The sequence below is a fragment of the Cyprinodon tularosa genome, unplaced genomic scaffold (assembly GCF_016077235.1).
Source record: "Cyprinodon tularosa strain WSP-4 unplaced genomic scaffold, ASM1607723v1 ctg649, whole genome shotgun sequence".
In the NCBI taxonomy this organism is placed as follows: Eukaryota; Metazoa; Chordata; class Actinopteri; order Cyprinodontiformes; family Cyprinodontidae; genus Cyprinodon; species Cyprinodon tularosa.
The window spans coordinates 56,927-84,160 of NW_024039395.1; the positions used below are offsets into that span (position 1 = coordinate 56,927).

The window sequence follows — 27,234 nt, forward strand, 5'->3', positions numbered from 1 at the left end:
GAAGGCAAAGCCGACACAAGTTTTGTGTAAAAAAAAAAAGTTTTTAGAGGGTGGAACACCATTTATTCTATTTCAGAAACTGAAAAGGAGTCTGATAAAGAGAGCAACGTGACAGAGGCCAGCTGAGAATAACAGTGATAAATGGAAGCTACCTGTTGTTTGCCTCTACAGTGGTAACGAACAATCCTTAAGTCTTGTCATGACTCATTTTTTGCTTATATTTATCATGAAAATCATGAAATTGAAGAAAATTGTTTGGGGATTCTTTTTCAGGGCTGGACGAAAGCAACTATACGAAAAGCAACCAATAAGAATTAGAAATATCTGGCCACTTTGCAGTGTTGGAAGAAACTTGTAAGGTTAATTTATTATACAAATGTTTTCAGCAGATTGGCTACAAATATTTGGGCACGGTCAGGTGTGAAAGACAGACAGGTATGGCAAGCCGTTTTAATATAAATTCCGTTATAACACCTTTACATTCAAGATATCTCAAATTTTTTTATGACTAGACGATTTAGCGATTTAAGATATCTCTAATTATATTTTGACTAGTCAAAATACCTATTCGAGTATCTCTGATTACATTCTGACTAGTCGAAATGACGTCATATTTACCATTAACTTGTATGGAGACGACAATTTAAGATATCTAGAAGGAATTACTGACTATCTGAAATACACATTTCAGATATCTACAATTAAATTACGACTAGTCATAAAGTAATTTCAAGATATCTCGATTATAGTTTTGACTAGTCATAATTCTAATAAAAGATATCTCAAATGCCACCATAATTCATGATATCTTAAATGTATTTTAGGATAGGAGACATGCAGTTTTGACTAGTGAAAACTAAATTATAGATATCTTAAGAGCAAATAATGATTAGACAAAAATAAATTTAAAGATATTTTGAATTGTAATTTCGACTATTCGAAATTCCTTTAAAGATATCTCTAAATTAATTAAAGATATCTTGAATTATTCATCTTTCTCATTAAAGATATCTTAAATTGACATTCTAACTAGTCAAAATGTGTAATGATCTTTTTAATGGGCTTCCAGGAGGATCATTCCTAAAAAATTCCTTACTTTCAGTTAAATCCAAAGGAGGAAAAGTTAAATCAAAATATGACACTTTAAATGACAAATCCGGTGTAGTAATTTGAGATATCTTGAAAGGAATTTTGACTAGACAAAATGTAACTTAAGATATCTTGAATTATTATTCTTCCTAATCAGAATGTAAATACAGATATCTTAAATTACCATTCCGTATAGTCAAAATGTGGTTTTGTCTAGTCAAAATGTATTTTAAGATATCTGGAAGGTAATTGTGGATGGCCAGACGAAACCAAATTCATTTCAAAAAGGCTTGCCATATTCAGTGGGAACAAACAGAAATGGAGAAATTCAGCAGGAACTGGTGGTAGCAGCATTTTAAAAAGCTGTCCAATGCAGAGCTCTATAGTAGAAGGTACAACTGCCTACTTAACAGCTTAATTACAGAATTATACATTGCTGGATCCTGTAGATATGTCCCACCAAAGTGGGTCCCTTCCTAAACAGGGTCTGGAGAGCCGGGTCAACAACAGGACTTTACTTCACAGAGAACTCCCTTATTAGGAAATGTTTCTTCCTTTCTCTGTTTATTCAAACATCTCTTCATGTTGCTGTCCTCTGTAGAATACAGCACTGTTTAAGCTGCTCTCAAGCTTCTATATCCATATATTTGCTACACACCACAGGAACTCCAAAACACACAGATTCCTTCATGAGTTGTTAAAAAAAAAATGCATCACTTATAATAAAAAAAACACAATTCAGTCCAAATTTTCCAAGAACAAACATAATTACAGACCGTTTCATAGAAATTATTCTCCAAAGCAAAAGCCACCGATTCTGAGTCTTCTTTTTGAATGCTGCACAGATTTCAAACTACAGACATAATATAAATGTTCTGCGTTAAGCTGTATTAATAAAATGGCAGCTAATTAGTAGAAAAAGCACTTGAGGTCTACATATGCTGGAACCAATTCGTGAAAATTGTTTGAGGGAGAGCAAACTATGAATGGCATCATGTTTGTGTCTGATATCTGTAATAAGGCATATTTCTCCATGAAGGACAGACATCAAGGGAGACGAGACAGAGTGCAAACCGTTAGGTCGTCATGGCAATCAGGGAGACGATGGAGTGGCTAAGACCATTGAGCAGAGGATGCTGGCAGGGCCGAGCTGCAGGCTGCATAACCTTTATTCCCCAGACTGAAAAGACTCTGTGGAGAGCTCAGGATGGCACTACAGGGAGGGGTAATGAGACGAGGGGGGTGGGAAGATGGTGTGAGTGATAATAACTACATTTATATGCACAGAGGAAACCAATGTATTTAGATATCAGTCAGAGGCTGGAACTCACACATAGAGCTATGTTTTAGGAACTACCGTATTTTCACGACCATAAGGCGCACCGTACTAAAAGGCGCAGTCTCAGTTATGTGTCCCATTTCTGTATTTAACACACACATAAGGCGCACCGGACTATAGGGCGTGTTTTTTATATACAGGTACATGTCCTCTACTACCTTTAAATACCTCTACTGCGTATTTAAAAATACAGCGGGGGCAAAACTGAGTATGACTGTGCTTTATTCATGTATTTATTAAAAAGTATTAATCAAACCTGGCAGCTGGCCGTGAGACAGACACATCGCAGATGACAGACCGCTGTGATCACTCCTAAATTAACTTAAAATCCTGAAACCTGCCGACGGAATATGTTCGCTTTTATGGGTGCCTGCAGTTTAAATTATTTAGATGAAAAACACCTGCCATCCACCGCGTGAACCCGGAGGCTGCCCGGCCTAGAGGCTGCTGATGAACGGATTTCTCCTGTCGGCGCACCGCTGCTATGTGGGGGTCTGAGCGCCTCCGACAGAAATAGATAATCTGGATGAACTGACTGCAATTATTAAGTTTTCAGGTGGACTTTCTCACTTAAAAACATATTAAAACTACTTTATTCCCACTGATCACAGCAAATATAGCTGCAAGATTTAGATTATTTAGATGAAAAAACACCTGCCAGCCACCGCGCTGAAGAGGAGGAGACGCGCCCAGAGGCTGCTGTTGAATTAAGTTTTCAGGTAGAAAAATAGAGCGGGAGCAAAACTGGGTATGATTGTGCTTTATTCATGTATTTATTACAAAGTATTAATCAAACCCATCAAAGTCATCATCCTCTGTTTCTGAATTAAACAGCTGCGCTAAATCAGACATGCAAATTTCCCATTCTTCGCTGTCAGTCACTTTCCGTGCAGCGCGGCTCCTCAGAAATAATGCCAGCTTTTGCAAAAGCTTGTACAACAGAGCCAGCAGACACGTTAGTCCAAGCATCTACAATCCATCCGCAAACGGTGGCGTAGCTTGCCCGGCGCTGCCTTCCACTTATCCTGAAACTGTGCTCTCCGTCTGTCATCCATCGCTCCCACGCCGCTCGCAGCCTTACTTTGAACGGCCGGTTCACACCGATGTCGAGCGGTTGAAGTTCCTTTGTCAGACCCCCGGGATAACGGCGAGCACAGCGTTCATTTGATTCACCTTTTTTTTCACATCGGCTGTGAGATGGACACGCATGGAGTCACATATTAACAGCGATGGTGATGCGTGGAAAAAACCACCTGGTCTCCTCACATAGGCTACACCTCCCTCAGCTACGCTTTCATTATCTCCTCATCCATCCAGCCTTTTCCATTTGCGTAATATCATATGTCATCAGAGCGCTGTGTCTGTCTCGCTGTCAGCTCCCAGATCAGCTTCTCTGACTGGTTGATGCGGCGCGTCCAGCAGCAAAACTTAAATTTTTCCATCTCGAGCAGCAGCAGCGCGTTGGCAGATGCTTAAACGCTCCTGCTGCTCAAAACGCGCTGCGGGACCTTTTGCTGCGCCTATACGCGCGTCAACCATTTACTTTGCATGTAAACTCGCTGCTTCTGCTGCACCTGCTGGGTCCGGTTCACACCGATGTCGAGCGGTTGAACAGCGAGCACAGGGTTAATTTGTTTCCCCATGTTTTTCACATCAGCTGTGAGATGGGCACGCATGGAGTTACATATTAACAGCGATGGTGATGAGTGGAAAAAAAACACCTGGTCACCTTACATTCAGCCACTCTTTCATCATCTCCTCAATGAGGTGGTCTCAAAAGTCGCAGTTACAACACACATAAGGCGCACCGCACCATAGGGCGCACCGCACATTTTGAGGGGAAAAAAAAGATGTTTAAGTGCGCCTTATAGTCGTGAAAATACGGTATAAACATGTATGAGGATCCAATCATTAAGCATCTACCTTCCAGCCCCTCCTCTATATGTGTTAAGCATAGCTGTCACAGTTTAATCTCATTACTGATATATTTCTCTGCAGCAGAGGGTGTTTTAGGATGGAAAATTCATGTCTGGGAACAGAAGGACAGATTTTATTTTGGGGGTTTTTATTGCACATTTTCATGACTTAAATTGGTTGTGTGAGAAAAGCTCATATAAACACAAACTGGTTTTATATTTCAAAAAGGAGCCAGAAGCATTCCAGTCAAATCCACTTATCTAGAACCTACAAACCCAGATCTTATAAAATCCAAAAGCACCAACCATGTATGGGGCAAAAATAAATTACTGCCTCCATCTAGTTCAATGTTGTTCAAACTTAGGCAAAGCCGACATGAGAGTAATGTACCGGTAATCATGCTACAGTTAAAAGGTAGATTTATGGTGCAGCTGCTGTCGGGGATGAGAAAGAAAAAGCAGAAATTGAGCAGTCCCGTTTTTTTTTTTTTAAAGTTAATTTGTTCCCCATCTGTTGCTTTAAAGGATGGCACATTAATTGCTCAATTTTAGGGGGAAATATCTCAGAAAGAAAAACACAAGCAGCATTTTTAAACACCACATCTATCATGTTGTTTATCTGAGACAAAGAGCCTTTTTCTGAGCCTGATCCAGGTTCAGATATCTGGATGTTTTTTTTTTTTATCCGACTCTCAAAAAACTAATAACTTTGTCTGATATTGTTGTACTATCATTATATTTAAATCTTAGATGCATAAACACACACTATTCTGCTTGTTATCTTTATAAAAATTATATCAATAACATTTATTATTTTGGTACATAAAATAAGCAAAAACATCATATCTACACAAACTATATTTAGAAGTAGTTTTCTGCTATGGTAGTTAACCTGTAGTCTGATGCCTGACAGAATAATTTACAACAGTAGATTTAAAATAAATCAAATTCTTAAAGAAAGCTGATTACAAAGGGCAAGAAATTTTAAATTAACTTCATTATTATTATTCTATGTCTTTTCAGTCTGTGCTTTTCTGTTGTGCAGCCTATTTTTATGCTAATTAGTCTAGTGTGTAACAGTAACTTTTCCTCTTTTTACTTGTTTTTACCCCAAAATTTACCCATTGGGGAACAATAAAGGTATTTTTCTTCTACTTAAAACGTTATGAAGTTTTTAAAAATGATCTACTTAATTTCTCATCAGTGACTCTCACTAAATGTGAGAACGACCATCGCTATTGCTCAAATGTTAGACCTAGACTTAGACAACTTTAATTGTATTATTGAAATTTCGTTTTGTACAGCTTTCGTGACATTTCCATTACTTAACGTGCTGCAGTGATCAAATGTAAACAGTGTGGGAGAAAAAAACATGGTGCAAAAGAATGCATTGATATGGAAGTCGGTGTGATGCAGAGTCTGTTGCTTTACTAACTAAATATAAAAAATGGTGAGAACTACATTGCTATTATCATGTATTAACAACAGATTTTGTGGCCATCGAGGACAACTAATGGTTTATCCTACACAATTTATCAACTTCGAAATTTGGAAAGCTTGGCAACAGCATTTTCTCTAGCATCTCATTAAAAGGGCTTTAAATAGTAGAAAATACACAAACTTTAAGCTGTATTCAAAGTCTTTTATACAGCAGTAGCCATTCAAAGTTTCCCCACTATCCTTGATGGGCCCCTGGCTGGTCCTTGGATGATCCCCTACAATTACTTTTGTAAACATCAAGTTTTTGTACTTAAATATTCTTTCCATTCGTGATTTGTGGACATTAAGATCAAAAGATAAGCGTCATCTCCTGGTCAGACCCTGTAATTCAGTGCAAGGGTGGACTAATAGTAAAAAAATATGCATGCCCAGGAGGAGGGGGTCACTCCAGTCGGCGTTTGTACTGGGTAGGGCCATTTTGAATGTCTGCTACTGTACCTTGCATTCCTCAAATACCTCAGGCACGGTAACAGTCATAAAGTAAATTATTTTGCACAATAAAATCTGTAATTTACTGTTTGACAGGATAAGAAATTCAGACTAAGAAAGAGTAAACAATGAGGAGAAAGAAAAAAAGTAGGGAAGGTAAAGAAAGGCAACTGAGGAGACAACAACAATGGAAAGAATGCAGGAAATCAATAAAGAAGAGATGCACTCAAGGTAGAAATGTGATCCAAGTTGGAGGAATAACAGTAAGAAAACAGAAAGAAAGATAAAAAAAAATCCACCGGTCTACTTTAAATGTGGGATAACCATGATTAAAAAGGTTTTGGCACTGATTCATGGGATCAAAAATATTCATCACCACAAAGCTGACTTTACTCCTTCCGGCAAACACAGTTTCATCAGACGATGTAGAAACCCCTCCAATGAGACTTTCCTTTTGTCAATCACCCTTCCATGCTTCCCTGAGACCAATAAGTTCAACGCATGCATTATTTATCGGAAAATGTGTTTTGAAAATATTGTAACAGACAATGTTCGATTCAAATTCAAATAAGGGGAGGGTGAGCTCTGCGGGCACAGGTGTATGCCTGTGTGATTTCATCACTCTACATGCAAATTCAGAGCGAGGCTGGCCATGGAGACAGAATGGAGAGAAAGAGGGAGACGGAGCAAAGGCGGGAACATGTGCAGGAAAGAGGGGGGAAAGAAAGAGGGAAGGAAAAGGAGAAGGACGGTGTGATGACAGAGCTGCAGGCGCAGTGTTTGTACATGAATCTGCAGGCAAATTAATCACAAGGCAGCCTCTTACTCCATTAAAATGCTAATGTAGGAAAATCTAGACATTTTCATATATTTGCAATATATCCCACAGCCCAAAGATTGTTATTATGCTAAGTACAGGCTGGCTGCTGAATGTAATAATAAGACAAATCTAACCAAGATAAAAAGTCCCTTAACTAATATATTAAACTCCAAAGAAGATGCGTGAAAAAACGCAGAAACTATCTATACGAAGTAGGGATTTTTGAAGGAGGTTAACAAGAAAAACACAGTAGTAGTAAAAGGGAAGTACAGCTCCATCACCTGTAGGGTTTTTACTGTTAATGATTTGGTTTTCACCTCAGTCTAATGTTGTCTAAATCTAACCTCTAGTAGTTTCAAAAATAAACCAGAGATTCCCCCATGTTGAGTCAAAACTGAGAATACCCAAAAAGCAGACAGAAATAAATAGAGGAGGGATATAATTTATTTTATCACCTCCGCCAATGAGGTTATGTTTCTAGTTGTTTTTGTGTGTGTTTGTCTGTCCGTCTCTGCACAGGATAACATGCAATGTAATGTACATATTGTAATGATTTTTTTTTTTTTTTTACCAAATGTGTACCTCAGTCCAAGGCTTAATCCATTAAACTTGCTGATGATCCATATCGTTATCTCGATAAGAATTTTCAAAAAAAAAATTTTAACATTAATTGGCTAAACAAGTAGTTCCCTTCTCATCCACAGCAGTGACTATTGACAGCTAACCTGACAACAGCCAGATGCATGTCTCGCTCCGCCTAGCTCCACTCACATACATCTGGGAACCCGCCATAGGAATTGCCTTTACTGAAGGCTGGGCCTTATCAAAACTCCTTGCATATGATTGGATAAGCCACTTGTCTGTCATCTTTATTGACGTGCTATTTCAACCACTCACACCGAAGCTAACCCGTGACGCTGTGAGAGGAGGAGCCATTTGGTAGATCAAGCTCTTGCCAAATCCGGTCGGGAGAAGGGCGAAAACATCGTTTCCACCAACAAAAGCCTTCAAAGCCGTTCTCTGATGTTCTTTTAATGAAACAATATCAGATAGATTGGACAACACAGAAGAAATAGCAGCATCAATGCTAACGCTTGCTTCCTCAATGCGAGCCGCCATTGTTGTTGGAATCTCACGGTCGCTTCTCCACTCCAGGACACACCCACCCTACGTCCTGATTGGACAGACCATAAATTCGGTTGGGGAAATCACTTTCAATGAGCGGGTTCCCAGATGTATGTGAGTGGAGCTAGGCGGAGCGAGACATGCATCTGGCTGTTGTCAGGTTAATTGACAGCTACAGTTGGACTCAAAACAGTCTACAAGGATTATACTGAAGACAAAAACACATAAAAAGGGAAGACTCGATCCAAGTCTCAGTATGCTGATTAAAAAAGAAAGCCGAACGCAGAGTTAAAGCAGAAGGTGAGAACAGAACAAACACCAGAGTTTGCAGACGTTCACTGGGCCTTATTTATACATGAAAGGAAGAAAGGATTTTAAGGAAGTTGCAACCAAAGGTGCTGCTCATGTCAAGTTACAATTCATTCAAATTTGGTTGAGTTTTAGCTGTAGGTGTAAAGTTACAAAATGGGTCAAAATGTTATGATTGGTGGTGGTAAATAACACTGATCTGTGTGTTACAGAAAAGTATTAAATAACTGCTCTATATATGTGAGATTGCTTTTCTACTGGTTTTATGTATGCATTAGACGTGTGCTCCAAGGAATACATCCTCATGTTGCTGCTCACACTGAGCCTGGTTCTGCTGGAGGCTTCTTCCTGTTGTAAGGGAGTTTTTCCTCTCCACTGTTGCTACAAGCATGCTTAGTGTGAGGGATTGCCTTCGAGTCAACGATCCGATGCAATCTACTGGTTTTCCTTAGATAGAAAACTTTGAATCAATTTGACTGTAAGATCTGGTTGAACTGTAAAGTTCCTTGAGGTGACTTGTGTTGTGAATTGGTGCTATATAAATAAACTGAATTAAATAGAAAACTAAGGCTCCAACTAATGATTATTTTGTAAATTAATTAACATGTCGATAATTTTTTTTATTAATTGATTCATATTCAGATAGAAAAAGCACAGAGTCTTGCACCGGTTCGAGTACCCATACAATACGTACATCTACGGGTAGAAAAAAACCCTTATCATTTCATTGGCCTGGGCACACATATAAATAAACGAAACGTCACATATTATATATATTAGTGCTGTCAAAATTATCGCGTTATTAACGCGTTAACGCGAGGCCATTTTAACGGCGATAATTTTTTTAACGTGAGATTAACGCTATGTGGTTTTATGGTACAATTTTCCAAGTACATCCCGCTGCAGCCTGCGGGAAGGCGGGGCTATTTTCCCCCAGTCTATGCATTTCTCATAGGCTTCGAGAGCGGAGGTCCTCAAGGGAAAAAGACGCTCATACACTGGGTGGCGCTAGTGCCTTTTCTTTAAGCCCCACCACCAACAAACAAGCTGAGTGTCTGGTAACTAGTAGCAACCTGAAATACGCTGAGAAAACAGATTACTGAGGTGAAATGGAATCTGCTACGGCACTTGCTGTCTCTGTACGCCACAGGTCAGTATCGCGTGTGTGTGTGTGTGTGTGTGTGTGTGGGTGTGTGGGTGGGTGTGTGTTCTCATTTTTGTTAAGAGGCTGAAAAGTAACTGTCTAGAGCATAGACTACCTCCATCTAGTGATGTCGGTCTATTGATTTTGATGTATTGATTGAAAATTGTTCATTATTATCTTGGTTAATTAACATCTAATGTTAACTCTACTGCATTTTATAGCAGTAGGGTAAAATGCTTGTCTTTGTTCAAAAGACTGTATTAACTGTAAAGACTGTCTTTTACATCAGCCTGTTTTCAGGGCCTTTTTTTTGCCTACATATTTGTTATTTTTTGCTACATGCCTCCCCATCTTCTTGCCATATGTTTCTATGGCATAAATCAGTGTCTGTGACCTGTTCTCACTTAAAAAAAAGAACATTGGCACTAAGGGTGTGCAAAATAATCGTCAAATCGATGAATCGTGATTCTAATTTTTGTGATCTACTGAATCGATTCTTGAAGGCAAGAATCGATTATTAAAAAAAAAAAAATGAACAAATAAAATACATTAATGGTTGGCGCACATCAATCAAACCAAGTGGAATACAACTTCCAGTCCAGCAGAAGTCGCTGCGGATGTGTTGACGCCTGCTGCTTTGTGTCATAAGCAAGTCCGGACTGATTATCCTCATTTTGTTATTTTAAGTTTGATGAATCCTAAGATCTTTTTGTTGGTGTGTCCATGCCAGTAATAGTAATATTTCTGTCAAGTATTTGTTTTCATGGCAACACCTCCAAAAGTAATTTCAATAAATACAGCTATGTATGAATTCAGTTGCTTTCAGTTATGTATCAGTTGAAGACACTATCCAGATCACACCCAGCCAGTCAGCCACTGGTAAGGGCTGTATCTTTTTCTTACAGTGTTCAGTGAAAATATCACAATGCATCGCAATATTTCAAGTATCGTGATGCATCGTGATAGAATCGCATCGTGGCATGTGAATCGTGATTCGAATCGAATCGTGACTTCTTTGCCAATACCCACCCCTAATTGGCACAAACCTAGCCTGTATGTATTTTTTTGTATGTCATCGAGAGTATTTAAATGATTTTCAATCAGGAAAAAAATGTGTGATTAAAATGCGATTAATCGCGAGTTAACTCAGGCATTGATGCGATTAATCGCGATTAAAAAAATTTAATCGATTGACAGCACTAATATATATTATACATTACATATCTATATTTTCTTATTTATTAACTCTACAATATTAAATAATAAATTGATTCTGGAATATCCAGATAACAGTATTTTTTAAGCAGTGAGGCAAACCTTCTTACTTTGGCCAATTTACCCCCGTTAATCTGTGAGCTTGAGGCAACGGTCTTTACTGCCTCTGTTATTATAAACTGCTGTGCGTACACTTTGTGATCATGGGTCAGATTGGACTTAAATGGGGATAACTGCAGGTAACGGGTCGGGTCTCATTCCAGGGTTTATACAGGAAGGAGGAACTCTAATTTAATGCTTTTTAATGCTCTTAGAAATAATTTTAATGCCATCAATAAGTACCCATTACTCTCATGTATAAACACGGCCAAATCCTTCGTAATCTTTAACATCGACAGGCTGCAGCCATGTCCCGAATTTCTCGTTTCCAGCCACTTATGTTAAAATGTATATTTTCCCATTCTCTAGCTTTTTCTGTGCCTCGAGCTTCTGTTCCGAACATACGGCTTTGGGCTCAACCAGGAGCAGTTCCATGCAAACACGTGGAACCAGTTAAATCTGATATATTTGACAAATTTTTTTTTTAATAAAGCATTTTAAATGCCATGATAATCACATTTAATGAATTTTAATGTCAATGAAGGCCTTAATTTAAAAAATAATAATTTAATGACTTTTAGTGATTTTTAATGACCCGCAGAAACTCTGCAATCCTAATGTCTACGGCTGCGGGCGGATAGAGTTTTAAAAAATCTGACCCGTGCAGGACTCTGCAAAAGCTTCCTTAAAGAGGATTTCACGCAGAATAAAAAAAGAAAAGGTGAAGCTAAAACTGATCCACATACAGTATACATAATATTTATTTATTGTCACAAAAAATGTGCTTTAGCTAGGACAACAGGTGTTGGGTGCTATGACCATGAGGACCAAATTAGTAAATTAATCATAATTTTTTTAATTCAAAAATAAAATTCCTTATGATCTGCATTAAACTGTGTCTGTCTTCCCTCTCTCTCTCTCTTTCTCTCTCTGAGATCTTGCTATACTTTGTAATTCAAACAGACTTGGGGATGTTTTACTCCAAAACAGTAGATCTTCTGTAGATGATCCATAAAAAGCCCAACAATAAAATATTTACACTAATATAGTCCATTGAATTGTAAAATGAAATCTGCAGAGAAATATTGAGCACTTTCATCCCTTGGATCAGCAGAGTTCAGCTACTTTATCAAGGTGGTGGTTGTGAGAAAGTTTAAGGCGTTTCTCCTCCATTAACAATTAAACAGCCTCACTTATTCTATTATGATTAAGGTACAGTATTATATAAGGTGAGGTATTAAGGTACATGAATAGAGTAGTCTGTTAACCAGAGTTTTTCCTGGTTTACGGTCAAACATGGGGAACAAACCCTGTCAATCACTTTAATCATCATATCCTTTAAAGTAAAAAGGCATGTCTGTAAGGTTCCAAATACTTCTTAACCTCGATAAATCATGTATGAAAATATCATTATGTAAAAATTCACGTAATCGTTTCCAAGAGCTTATCACCTGCTGAGCTGATTACATTGATAAAAATTAACAACCAGATATAAAGCTGATATCTGAAAGAGAATTGTTAGATTACTTAAACTTTATGGGTAAAAAGGCTCCAGATATATTTTTATTTCCAGTTCTAAGGGATAAGGACTCTTTTTTTGTGTTTATTCTGAGCCATTGAGAGCAGTAGTATATTTCTGCTCTGACTTTTCTTCACCCTGTCAACCCATTACCTCTAAGTGCGACACCGAAGCTGGCAGGGAGTCTTTTTCTATGTAAACAGGGGAACTACAAATGTCAGTGTGCACTACCTCCTGCTGTGATTATTATAGGAACAATACGCTCACATAAAATACCCGCAGCCTTTCTGATTTTAGGTTAGTTTCGTGTTCAGGTGATGTTTTGATGGAAAAGAGACAGTAAGAAAACAAAAAAGAGAAAGAAACAGTAAAGACTTGCAGTAACTTACTGTCTTATCAGCAAGACTTTAGTGTGAGAATATTGATAAAAGAGAAGGGGTAAGTAAGTTAACCTCTTAAAACCCAACTAATTTGAAGTAATCCTCGTCTATTTTGTATGCCGAATGGGAAATATACATCATTTGAAAGCTAATACCTTCTAGTTTCTGAAAACATAAGGAGGTGATTTTGAGTGAGAAGCTGGGTGAGTAAAACACAGCCTAAGCTGCATCAGTTCAAACATGACTCAAAGTTGTTTTTTTTTCTTCTCAAAAATAATTTTTGAACAGCAGCAATAAAAACATGTTTGAGAATAGGCATGTCTCATTTATTACATTTCGTCGACATCATGTTAACCACAAATGCAGAAAATTTCAGACCTCTAGCTACAACGGTTCCAGAGCTGTGGGGCTTTGAACGTTTGGTGTCACCAGCGTCTCCAAATCTCTCCAAATGTGCCCAATTGAGCCAAAATATACCAAATGCTTTTAATCAACTATTTCACCCATTGAATAACACTGAAGCATTTTGATGACATTTATGAATCAAGTATTTTTCCACTTTTTTTTCCCCCCGAATCAGCGTATATAACAAAATGTAATATTTATAAACCTAAAATAACATAAAAACCTGCCAGAAAAAAAATGTGTGAAACTGCTGCTTTTCAAGCTAAAATAAGCCCCAGTGCCTTTTCTGAGCTGTATTTTTGTTTTTTTCTGACTTAGTCATTGTAATAAAACAAAATGAGCATCCAAACTTCAAAAAGAGGTGGGCTTTGAGAGGCTAAGAACTCTTACTGTGATTGGTTGCAATAACTTCAAATAATCTATCAAGAAACTGTCAAAGACACTTGTTATATAAACAGACTTTAACCTTACTGTACATGCATTTTTTAAGTGGTGTGCGCATCATTGTTTTTATTTTTCTGAAGAACCTTGTGATGTAAAACACAGCCCAATATGTTTTAAGATGTGTCCATATTAGTAGGAGCAACCTAAGATCTCCAGAGACCAGAGGGAAAAGTTTGGTGTTGGCAAACTATTTATATATCCTGGAGATTGGCCATGTAGTGCTTTCTTAGTATATATATATATATATTTCTAAATGTATCTCATACTTTAGAGTGAGCCGGTGCCTTCTGAACTGCTTGAAGCTGATTTAGAGCTGATTTGGTAAGAGAGTAAAAACAAAGACAAAGGAGACAAGCCAAAAGCACAAACCACAATTTGTAATTTCTGATTTCACACTAATGATGTTCGCTTAAAATGTTTCTCGTGTGATAAAAAAAAATAAATAAATCCACACCAGTTTTCCGAATTGATGCTAAAATGATAACAAACTATCAAAAATGAAACCTATCTTTCCTAAACAGTTTGGGTAGAGAGAGCCCAAAAAGTGAGATATTTTGTTCACATTTAGTTACAAGTAGGTGTCCTAAAGGTCAGATAGTTAATAAATCTCTAACAATGTCAAAGAAAAATATAGCTGAATATCATCAGCATACAGATAAAAAAAAACATCCTTGTAGAGCTTTATGATCGGACACAATGGAAAATGTGCAATAAGAGAATAGGCCTAATACAGATCTTTAAGATACGCCACAAGGCAAAAATATCAGAATCAGAAAGAGCCTGATTTTCACAAACTTAAAAAGACCTTTCTGAGAACATCACTGGAATGACTGCAACCATTTTAAACCAAACAAAACACTAAGTCTTTTTATCAGTATAGTTTATCATTATAGCCATTAGCATGTCATTGTTGATTTTAACCAAGCCATTTCTGTGGATTCAATGTACACAAAATAGTAATGGTTTTTGTTTTTCTCCACAAAGTAATTTAATAGAACAGCTACAGTCTTTTCCAGAAGCGTTGATAGAGATATAAATCTGAGATGGGTCTGTAGCCGTTTGGAAGAGATGGATCAAAGTGTGGTTTCCTAATTGGTGGAGTAATAACAGATTGTTTAAAAACACAGACTATCGCTTCAAAGAGAGCGATTAATTATGTCGACAACACAGGGGCCGAGACATTCCGATACATCCTTAGAAAATCTGTTACAAAGGTTACTGTAAACCTTTCATTTTTGTACATTTTGTCGAGCCCAAACTATAAACATTGCTATATCTTATTTAGAGTTTTGTCCATTTTCTTAGAAGAAAACTGTTATAAACGGAAACTGATGACTGAATAAAATGTAAATAACTTCATGAATACTGAACGTGCAACCTATCACAACATAGAAAAGTTCCCCGTTCTCTTCACAGACTCAGAGCGGACATAAGAAAGTAGGTTGATAGAAATAAAAAATATAATATTTTGCAGGGCTTTGGAACTAACTACTGCTTCTCTGATCAAAGCTCTACCAGCCAGCCGGTCTCAATAGGTGGTCGGCCATGTTTTAGCTTTGCAGTTGGACTTCCATCGTTGGATGATTGATGAATCTCTGTGAGATCAAAGCTTGGAGTATTGTTTTCAAAACCTATAAACGCATTATATCTCTCAACTTTCTCCCTGCCCTCTACGGTGTTTCCTTCAGTCTCCATGATGCTGTTTGCTTATTATGTTCCCTAACAAACCTTGAAGAACTTCACAGAACAGCTGAATTTACAAACTAAACAACAAAAGACTCCATTTACTAGTGACGTCTGAAAACAACAGACTGCGCTGGTTTCCACAACAGAAACTGGAGGCATTTTCTGACACCAAAGTCACTGAACATAGTAGTTTTATATTGACCAAATGTAAAAAACTCAATGGGCATGGAGGCTTATGCAAGGAACCCCGAAAAGATTCCTTATCTTCACTTTTCAGGTAGAGTTAACTTTGTTCCTTACCAAGGCTTGTCGGCTTGATGAGTTCATCAAGCAGGTCGTAGAACGGCAGCCTCTGGAGCTTGACGTCTGGGTGGACCGGGTGCAGCGTGGCCGAGGTGGGCAGGTGGTGCGCCAGCCCGGTCAGCTCGTGCTTGCCAGGCCCGAGCAACGAGAGGGGCAGTAAGGCGGCGGGGGACGAAGCGCCGCCGTGTCCGGCATGGCCCTCATACGCCAGCTGCGTCAGGCCAGCGGGCAGCGCCGCCCCGCCTCCTGCCACCACTCCGACTGAGGCCGGATGATGCGGCCCAGTCAGCGCCAGCTCTGAGTGGGATATCATTTTGGCAGGGAAGCGTCTTCGGTAGAGCTCTTTGATTTTCATGTGCACAGCGGGACTGCAGCCGGATTTCAGCAGATGGAGCGCCTTGGTCAGCAGCTCGTGCTTGCGTCCATGTTTGTTGCGCCCAGCGTAGCCTAGCAGTACCTGCAGCTCCGACACCCGTAGGCTCATCACCATTTGCTATAAGAGGAGATAGGAACAATAACCATCAGGATGTACGTTTCAATGCCAATCCCACTTTTTACATCCTCTATCAAATATATCAGGAAATCAATGTGAGGTTACCTCACCAAAAACATAAGGTTCGTGTTTAATGATGTGTAGACTACTGCTGAAGCTTTGACATGCGTGGTTTAAAACTACATGTAGCCACTGAGTAAGTAAGTTATAAAACCTATTCCATCTTTTTCTGCAAGCCTGTACCTGCTTTATGCACCTCAGCCGGCTGTAAAATTTGGCATTTTATCCCGGGGGTTTACAAGAACTGACTCATATTTGGAGCCGAAGTTAGGGAAAGTCTAATTTTTCATTAGAACAAATCTGCTCTCTGCTTTATTTTCTTCAGCTCTGAAGCTCACTGAGGCTCATGAATTTTGACAATTTGCACTTTTTAAAAAGCAGGAATAAACAATAATCAGTGTAAACAACTCCACAGTCGAAGCTGAATATTGTGTACACACCAGTCAATTTAAACTTAACCAGATTTCCTATAATCAAATCTCCCCACAGAGCAGAATTTAGACATTTTAGGGTCAAAACCAAAAACTCTGAGTGGTGATTATAGATTTATGAGCCTTGGTTTAAACTCTTAAAGCCATTTCTCAATCAAAGTATCTTGTGTTGGGAAGAATTCATTTCTTGCCTATTCAATTTCTGAATGGTCGTGCTCTTTAGCGACATTAGCAGTTAAATCTGAGCACCCAGAAACCATGCTTAAAGGCAGAATGACTTCTGCACGTTTACTTTAAAGGACAGCAGGCTGCTTTTCAATGCTGAACCTGGTGGTGCAGTCCATCCCCGCCTGCTGAGCCAGAGGTTTTAAAAAGACATCCGACAGCATTAGAGGGGAACGGTGAGAAAAGCTCAGTGTGAGTGAAACGCCAGCAGCAAGCAGAGAAGAACTAACAGTGTTCAATTGATTTTCTTTTTTTTTTTTCACAATAGTGTAGGGGTGTAAATCACATCCATCATGGCGATTCGATTCAGTATCGATTTCCTGACCCAACGATTCGATTATTTTCGATACTTAAGAATACACCACGATTCGATTCGATTAATCGATTAATCGGTTAATTTTTTTTTTATTATTATTATTATTTTTTTTTTACACCTTACAGGCTAAACAAAGTTTCAAGTTTGAAATAAATCAATGAAAGCTGTAATATCGTTATGCATTTTCTTTAGAAACAACAGCAAATAACAGAAGTAGAAAAGCTGCATCAAAAAATACTGCAAAAATACTGCACAATATCAGTGTAATGAGTTCAATGCAACACCTCGGCTCCAAAGAAACTGTCCAACATATTTTTTTAGAATTTAATAAATATACTCAGGAAAGAGAGATGTTGTGTAGAGAGTTAGACAGGAATAAAAGTAAACTAGATATAAGGGAATTGTTTCAAAGGTCATCTGGGGATGTAGTTTTTGGTAGTATTTTTAATTTTCTAAGAAGAACGGGTATTTTAGGGAGAATATAATAGTTTGTCTGGTCCATACTCCATTCTGGAAGGTGGCGGTAATGCACCTATAAGTTGTTTGCCAACCGCCATTAAAAAAAAGAAGAAGAAGAAGGCTCCAGAGTGTTGACGTCACCGACCCCTTGAGAGACGCTCCGCTGCTCCTCTTCCAGATTGTAGCTGACAGCAAACAGTGCACCAGACAGGAGGGCGGCTTGTTTTGTTTTTATGACCGAAATTGCGGAAAACAACTCGTGAAGTTTGACCCGCTAGAAGAGCGAGGTGCGCGAGAACGCTGGGAGCCTTTTTCCAGCTGAATCTCCGCTCTTTTTGCCCCATTGTCCCTCCGTCGTCGGACTAAACTCGCCCCCACTTCCTCGCCGCCTCGGCCGTATCTAGACCCACAGCGTGTAGCTCAGACCACGCTGCAATATTGAGCATAATTTAAAAATGTCTGTGTGAAGCTTGCTGCAACAAACTGCTGTAAGAGTATAACCAGGAAGCGCGGTAGGAGGGCAAAATAAGTTTAGCGGCACCGCAGGGAGGGAGGAGAGTTACGCCCAGGAGAAAATGGATAAAAATAGACCGGAGGGAAAAAAAAAAAACATTAATCGATTATCTTGCGGACGTGTCGATGCATCGGATCGTCGGCTTTTGGATCGATGCATCGATACAAAACGATTATTATTTACACCCCTACAATAGTGGGGTGAGGAAATTGCTTTTAATTCCTACTTAGTCTCGCCTAGGGATGGGGATCGTTAATATTTATTGATATCGATACCTTTATCGATACTCCTTATCGATCCGAGTCTTTATCGATACCACTATCGATACTTTTCTGTTATTTGGTGGAAAGACGATGCAAAAATATTTTTTAACAGAACTAGTTAAATACACCTGAAACTAAATCTAGCAGTTGAATTAATGAATATATAACATGGATAGCACTGTAATAACTCCTATTGATGACTCTGGTAGTGCAGGAAGGACAGCCGGCTACTTTTGGGTGTGTTGTATGCTTCACTTATTGGTCGGCTGTATCAGTTTGAAATAGGACTTTACTACTTTGCCAAAAATCAAAAAACTATTTTATTTAACAAAAATGGGAATTATATTTTTCTTTGCTGTTGTTGCTGATGTTTCCCTCCAGAGTTTGTTTTCAGGACCTTGAAAGCTTATTTTTCCACAATCTGTTGTGCATTAGTTACTGTTGTGGGATACAATTCTCACTTCTATGTAGCCTGTGTGGATATGTGCACCAACAGCTATTCTCTGGTGGCAAACATGATTTTAAAAGGGTTGAAGCGAGAAAGTATGTGCCTCAATATTGTTAAATGTAATCTATTCAAAACTGAGTGTCTCTGCGATTTGAAAATTTAATTTTGGTAAATTTGCGATTATAGTCGTGATAAATAACAAAGCCCTAGTTTAGAACTAAAAATCGTGAGTAGAGTTACTTTTTTAAGGTAAATGTGTGAAAAAAAAATTTAAAGTTAAATGGACATATAAGTGAAAACATAAAATTCGTTATAGTTCAAACAGACATATAAGGTCCATGACTCCAAGGACGTTAATCCAGGGTGTTAAACCAAAAAAAACAACACTTAATCAATACAAGGCCTTTTAAAATCATCGCCTCGCTTGCTGTATTTTTAAAAAAAATTAAAAACTAAGTACTGAAGTACTGACAAAAAGTAAGGATACAGATATATTCATGGTTTAAAATTACATCTAACTGTCTGAAGTCAGTTTTTATCAGACTTTATACACATAAGCCAGAGTTTAAAGCCCAATATTTGTTATTATACGTATACAACCAATGTATACGTTTACAAAAAATAGTTGATTTTTAGGATATTTTATTGTTTACTAATATTTGCTCTAACACAAATAGATGAGATTATTGTTAATTTTATTCAGCACAACAAAACGGTGATGTTCTCTTCCAGTCTTTAATTTTTTTATGTTTTTACTGGGCTTGATGTCGGTGCATCACTTGACAGTATTTATTGTGTTAGAAGCCCCACAAATGCAAACAGCCACAACTTTGCTGTGAGCAGAAAATCACAAGACTGCACTGAATAAAAACAAAAAGGTATGAAGTTAGCTTTTTCCCATCCTGTTCACAAAGGCAGTCCAAGCATTGCACACCCAAACAAAACAACAACAAACTAAGCATGACGATTTTATGGGTTGGAATAAGTAAAAAAAGAAAAAAATCTTCAACCCACAAAGGATTTTATTCTAACTGGATACAAGGCTGAGAACCAAACTCCCACGGGACAGTTGGATGCAGCAGCTTCAGCTATAGCACCGAAAAGAAGAAATAAATAAGATCCCTCGCTTTCGGCTTAGAGAACAGACGGAGGGAGCACCATATATAATTTAATTAATTAGTTCAATTACATTAGTTAAGTGTCATAAAAATAAGTTCAACATTTTGATTACCCACCACCCACAACCTGAATTTCTGAATTCACAAAGTGAAATCAGCCTGACACAAACCAAGACCTTCAACTTTAAACCTATTTAAACCTCCCCCCTCATGACAACCCATGCAGGACAGTAAGGGACTTCCATAATACAGCTGTGTACTCTTAGAAATATAAATCTTTTACATGCGACAAAATAATTAGACTGTGGCTTGATTAACCCGTATCAAACATTGCCCCAGTTTGCAGTGAACAATTTTCACATAACTCCTGTGATTTGCATTCAGTTGACATTTCAAGACGCCATATATATTATAGGCGTGGGTTATTTTCTGTCACCCAACCACAGCAGCTGCTTTATAGAAAAGAAAGTTAAAAAAAATAGGATTTAAAAAAAGAAAAAAACCTTCCACTTTTCAAAATAAGGAAGACACTGCCTGTAAGTGAAAACCACTTTGTTTATTTTTAGTGTTGTTTCTTTCTAAATGAACATGGAGGTCAGATAAATGAAATATCAAATTGTAACGTTAAGTTTATGCTACAAGGTAAGTAGTCCGGACCGTACATACAAGCTGTTCTTGTTCTTGTTCTCATTCTTTCAATTTCTGTGAAGGTGACAAATTCTCAAGATGCTGATGTTAAAAAAAGAAACCAAAAAGGAACTAATAAAAACACGGAAAGTGGAGCTTCATGCACTTTGCTGCGACCATTATCCTAGGAAATGTCAACTTATTTTTATCTAGAGTGCCCCAGGTGTAAACGCACCTCTCACTCCAGTTCAACCACAGAACTGAGCTGTGCAATTAAAACCAGAGCTCGCCAATAATACCAGGAAATATGAGCACAACAGAAACCCCCAAACGTGTTGCAGTTTACTGTAAAACATGTTCTACTTTCACTCTGTGAGAGGGCAGCAAAACGGTTTCTGTTCTGCAAACCGGCACGACATTTTCAACTGGAGTCATCCACAACACCAGTCTGACTAAGATTTTAATTCATAGGGTAGGGCAGAAGAAATGTACAGAAGAGGATTAGGGCCCTTAAGAAAAAAAAGCCAATTTAATTACGACTTTGTTGTAAGAATTTATTATTATAATTCTAAATTTAATCACAATACTCTGACTTTATCTAGAAATTCTAACTTTTGTATCCAACAGAAATAGAAATTGAACTTTATTGTCCTACAATGGAGAAATTTACCTCTGCATTTAACCCATCCCCTTGGGCAGCAGTGGGCTGCCACTGTGCGTCGCCCGGGGAGCAGTGTGGGGGTAAGGGTCTTGCTCAGAGACCAAGAGTGCAGGCAGTGGGGATTGAAATTGTTGCTTGCTCTAACCCCTCACTCCACTGACTATAATTCTGAATATAATAATTCTGACTATTATATCAAAATTCTTACTTTAATCTCAGAATTGTGACTTTAATCCAAGAATTCTGACTACAATCTCAAAATGCCAATTTTAATTTAAGAAATCTGACTTTAATCTCAGAATTCTACGGTCAGAATTGCGACCTTAACGTCAGAAATCGGACTAAAATCAGAATTGTGACTTAATCTCAGAACTCCTGACTTCAATCTCACAAAGTTAAACTCAGAACTGTGACTTTAATATCAGAAATCTGAATTGTTATATCAGAATTCTAATTTTTTAATCTCAGAATTAAAAGTCAAATTACTTGGGTTTCTATCACAAGATTACCATTTCGATGTAGCCATAATTCTATGAGAATAATTCTAAAATTAAAGTCAGCAACCAATTGCTTTTTTTCTGTTTTATTGAGTGGCCTTTTTTTTTTTTTTTAATGGCCCTGATCCTCTTACGTAGGAATCAGCCTTAATAGTTCCTCTGAAATTAAAGATATGAAAAACTTTTTCACTGGATAAAAAATGAATAATTTCAGTGTATTAACAAAAAAGACAAAATTAATTATTAAAAAAACATAATATGTTGTTCCATCCATGTGTAGCTGATGTTTTGCCCAAAAGGCATCTTATTAAAAACACCTAAACATCAATTTTGATTATATCGGGACTTTAAGTACTACCCCACACAAATAATGAGGCTCCTAACCATAGTAGTTGGATTTTAAATGCAGCCTTGCAAGAAGCTAATAACCTGCCTTGATCACCTCAGCCACCTCTGCAGTGACAAGAATGGACAAAAAGTCAAAGCTGCCAAAATGGACATGCAGCATTGGGATAAGAGTCATCCAGCAAACCCAGCCATGTCTAGACTTTGTGTGGCTGATTATAAGGAACAAAGATGCCTATTACTGCATGCAGCCCGGTTATGCAGCTTAAACTACCCACAACAGGAACATCACAGCCTCATTCTTCACAGGCCGCAATCTCAAAGTCAAAGTAGGTTATTATGGAGTCCAGCTCCAATTCTTCATTTGGTATTTAATAACTGTAGAAATAGGATGTTTTCTCTTACAGTGCTGGACTGTAAATGAGGGTTGCAGGGTATGTGTTAATGCAATGTTCTACTGCCAGATATTGTGTTAAAGCCTCATTTTCCACCTCATTCACATATCACAAATAATCTAAGTTTTAATATTCTCTGGAATATCAGTTCAAAATGTGGGCATAGAGGGCCGCGACACCCTGGCTAAAACGCTATGAGTAGAGTTTGCACTTGATACACCACAGGCAATTATATATACATATATATACATTGCTCTGAGAGAGTAGCTCAGCAACCTCCCTGTACAGAATCCAGTCACCATTACAGTGGCAGACATCCAACAAAGAGTCTAAAGTGTGAAAACCTGGACAGCACCAGGCCCCAACATGATACAAGCCTACTGACTTAAGAAACTCATGGCTCTCCACAAACGCTTGGCAACACAAATGAACCAGCAGCTGAGAGATGGGAACCACCCTGAATGGCTAAACAAAGGGCGCACAATCCTGATCCTGAAGGACCCCTCATAGGGTACAGTTCCATCCAACTACTGGCCAATAACCTGCTTCAGATTATCAGATTATTGTAAATAACTTATTATAGAAATATCAATCCATCCATTTTCCATCACACTTATCCGAAGCGGGGTCGCGAGGGGTTCTGGTGCCTATCTCCAGCTGTCTACGGGCGAGAGTCGCAGGACAACACAGAGACAAACAGCCGTTCACGCACACACTCACACCTAAGGAGAATTAAGAGAAGCCAATTAACCTAACAGTCATGTTTTTGGACTGTGGGAGGAAGACGGGAGTACCCGGAGAGAACCCACAGGGAGAAAATGCAGATGGCATGCGGAAAGAACCCGGGGCCGGGAGTCAAACCCAGAACCTTCTTGCTACTAGGCAGCAATACTACCCACTGCGTCACTGAGCGGCCCTATTATTGAAATAACTGTCAACTAATTTAGTGATCAATTAACTGTATCTAAAATGTAGAGAATCTAAAACATCTGTTTAGCTGACCGAGCAAACCACTTGGAGCATTTAATAGGCCAAAATAAAACAAAAATTAAAAATTACAGAAACATTTTGCATTTTAGATTAAAAATACTTTTTTTGTCCATCAACATGCTGTATCCAGAACTCCTCCAGTTGACAAGGTTTAGTTTCAACAGGTTTGAATTCTTAAAGCCTCTGTCACATCTTGACGATTCAGACGGCATATTCCTGACGTACGAAAAATCTGTCAAAAACTCTGGCATACGTTGGATAAGTTATAGGTATATAGGTATATATGCCAAAAATTTAAAAAAATACATAGAAAGTTCAGCAAATACCAGCATTTTGGGAGATTATGGGATGTCAGGCATATTCCATCTAAATTGGCAAGGTGTGACAGGGCCCCTTAGGAACCTTTAACTATGCATTTATAAATCGATAAAAAAAAAATAATAATAATAATCAACAGAGCTAATCCTAGGATTTAAACTTTTTAAATTTTTAACTAGAAAGTCCAACTTTTCAAAACTACAAAGTCTAATATCATTTATGATAACTATATGATAAATACAAACATTTATTAATAATTTCCAAGATATATTTTCAAGTAAAGAGGGGGAAGAATAAATGCACAAAGGGGGAGGAAGAAATGAAGGCTAGAGAGAAGGACACAATTTAGGCAATATAATAAGAGTTAAATCTGGAAATAAAAATGGAAAGAAATATTTTCTTTTCCATTCTTATCCAACCCAAGGAAACATTAAATCCAGATTGCGCACTTCTCCAGATTGCATAGGGAGCCTTTATTCCTTTCATAACATTACTGCATTTTGATTATTGTTCCTGCAGATTGTACTCCTGGACTGGACCCACTGTGCTTTCATGAGTTCACCACTAGTGAGACAAAGATATTCCAGTCAACAAACATTTATATGAATTGCATCAGGAGGAGAATTTGCAGGTTCAGGTTTTTAACTAGAAAATATGTTAAAATCATTTCTTACACGGCAGTTGTTTCAGTTTTATTGACATGAATTACACCTTACTTTTTGACCCTCACTAAGTGAAAGCCCACCCTTAACCGCTGTTTCCTGAGACTTTAGCCGTCCCAGGTCATGGGATCGTTTCACACCTACAGTCTGGTCTCTGACCACGCCTCGCGCCGTCTGAAATGTTTTCACACCAAGGATCACATCTTGTGTTCAGCTGCAAACCAGGCAACAAATTACCGACTTTAGTCTCTTAGCAACAATCCAATCAGGCCAAAAAATGTCTTAATTCCTAATATGAAGATCAGAGTTTATGCAAAACAGAAACTTGAGGCTAAGTAGTGTAACAGGTCCACACACAGTGTGAAGCAGACCTGTTTTCTGTCAACACACACACACAGCTGAGGTAAAAAAGCAGGAGGCAGACGCCCATATGTGAATGCAATTCTAATGCCTCTGGACCGAGCCACACTGCAGTCATAAAGACACATCAGTCAGAGACGGACAGCAGGAGGCTCAATCACAGGTGCAGCAAACCGCCTGCAGCTGTCTATAGATTCTAAATAAGTAGATTGCACCTTATACACAGAGAAGACCATGTGGATAATTCAACATGATGGTGTTCAGTATCTTTAGTGCACAGGAACACGCAGCTCATCGCTTCCTTTGCTGCCAACATGAAGGATCAAGACACTGGCTGCCGACCATTTCACACACACATGCCGAGACCCCCCCACACACACACACACACACACACACACAACACACACACACACACATCCAATGCTGCAACAAAGCAAACATACACAAAAGGGAGGCAAATACACAAAAGCACAAACGCTGGCGTAAAACAAACCCGACACACACAAACACACACACTTCCACCACATTGCGGATGTGTTACATTCCTCTGGCTTCAAAAAGTAGAGGGAGAACAAATAAGGGAGGAGGGGAAAAAGTGGCAAGGGGAGACAGATGAACAGTTCACTGCACCTCCTCCTTCCTCCACGTTTTCTTTCCGCTGTCAATCATTGTCCTCAATATTACCGGTCAACAACATCAAGCTTCCGCTTCGGTTTAGTGGATGATTTCTTTTTTTCCCCACACAATGGCTGTTCCACCAAAATCTTTTCAGCACTTCAATTCTGCACACTGAAAGCTCCCATTTTTTTGGGGTCCGTAAATGCATCATTGAAGACTATCTTTATTGATGTTCTACTTTTCATTAGCAATGTATGCTTTTGAGTTTTCATGTTTTATAAAAGATACAAATTAGTTTGTAACTTTTGAAGTTCTTGGAAAGGAAATCAGAATGTGAAAACAGATAAAATAAAATTAGGAAATGGTGTCAGTTTTTAAGGCATCCATTGAAATAATCGGATATCTCATAAAAAGAAGGCTAGATTTATCAGTGCGTTTGCAGTTGCTTCATTAAAACTAGCAAAAAAATTCAGATGGGGATTTAATTTATCAATACTTATGTAATCATTTGATTGTAACTTTCCTCCAGGATTAAGAAAGTATTCCTTAATTCGATTGATAGCTGTGGCATACAATCACAGTTGTACAGTTACCTGAGAATGATTTCAAAGAGTTAAAGAAGAGTGTTTTTATCGTCAATTTTGTTGAAAACATCATGATAAGATTGTAAAACCTTATCGCTCAGCTCGACATCAGGATAATTTATAAAAACTATGAACCTATTCTTTATATTCTGTGTTACAGAAAACAAAATTTAAATACAACATGGGATAGGATTCAGCTTTTTTACATTAGAAGGATTTAATGGGTGAAACAAAGAAACTAAAAAACTGCACTGCTGTTTTAGTTGGAAACCCAATACAAGCCTGTGTAAGGCAGCTTTAGGGATCTGCATTAACAGCTAGTAAAGCGCAGGCTGTCCATCACTTTTATGAGGTCAAAATAATAAAAACTGGTGAGATTTACTCCAAATTTGACATTTAAATAAAAAAATAAAAACAAAAAAAAGGTTAGCCTCACAAATAAACATTAAATGAACAGCAAGAATTAAGAAATGAGACATTGTTTTCAAACGATGAAGGAATTCAACTTATCAGCTATGTATGGCGTTAGAAAGGCAGATCCAGCTGATTAAGACCCTTACATCCAGGTGGAAAGGTGACATGTAGAGGACCAACAAGTGACCGTCCCTTTAGGTAATTAGTGGAGCAAGCAGCAGGATTAAGGAGTGTCAAAGCAGCTTTTATGGGTAACCTGCTTTCTGTTAAACCAAAGTAACAGGGACCAGTGAAGGTTGGTTCCATCAGGGTTGACCCTTGTCCCTGATCCACTTTGTAATGTTAGTGGCTAGGATCTCACAGTTCTGATAGAGTCTACCGTGAGGCTGGGCGATATGTGAAAACGTTCCAACCGATATTGGTCAGTCCAGCAAATTTAAATGAGCGAGCAGGTGCATTTAAAGGCAAAGACATGCACCCCTTCAGAGGGCGTCTCCTGCATCGCTGGTAATATAGTTAACCACCTGCACACACTGCTAAACACCAGAAAGTAAATATGCTAGTTTTCTGGTCAAAAATGTAAAAGTTTCAACCAGTGGGAATAGTTTCCTTTATGCAATGAGACACTTAAGTTTTTTATAATAATAATAATATAAATAATTATAAATAAAAATAATAATAATTATCATTATTTATTTGTTTATCTAAGGGCGC

General features: G+C 38.2%; 1 protein-coding gene across 1 annotated transcript in view; it reads right to left on the reverse strand.

The window, feature by feature from the left end:
* LOC119799100 (E3 SUMO-protein ligase PIAS1-like) overlaps window positions 1–27,234 on the reverse strand; it is a 94,579-nt gene that overhangs the window by 29,254 nt on the left and 38,091 nt on the right. Inside the window, exon 2 of the mRNA XM_038308836.1 lies at window positions 15,720–16,215. Coding sequence (XP_038164764.1) covers window positions 15,720–16,215 — 496 coding nt within the window. The remainder of the gene's footprint in view (window positions 1–15,719; window positions 16,216–27,234) is intronic.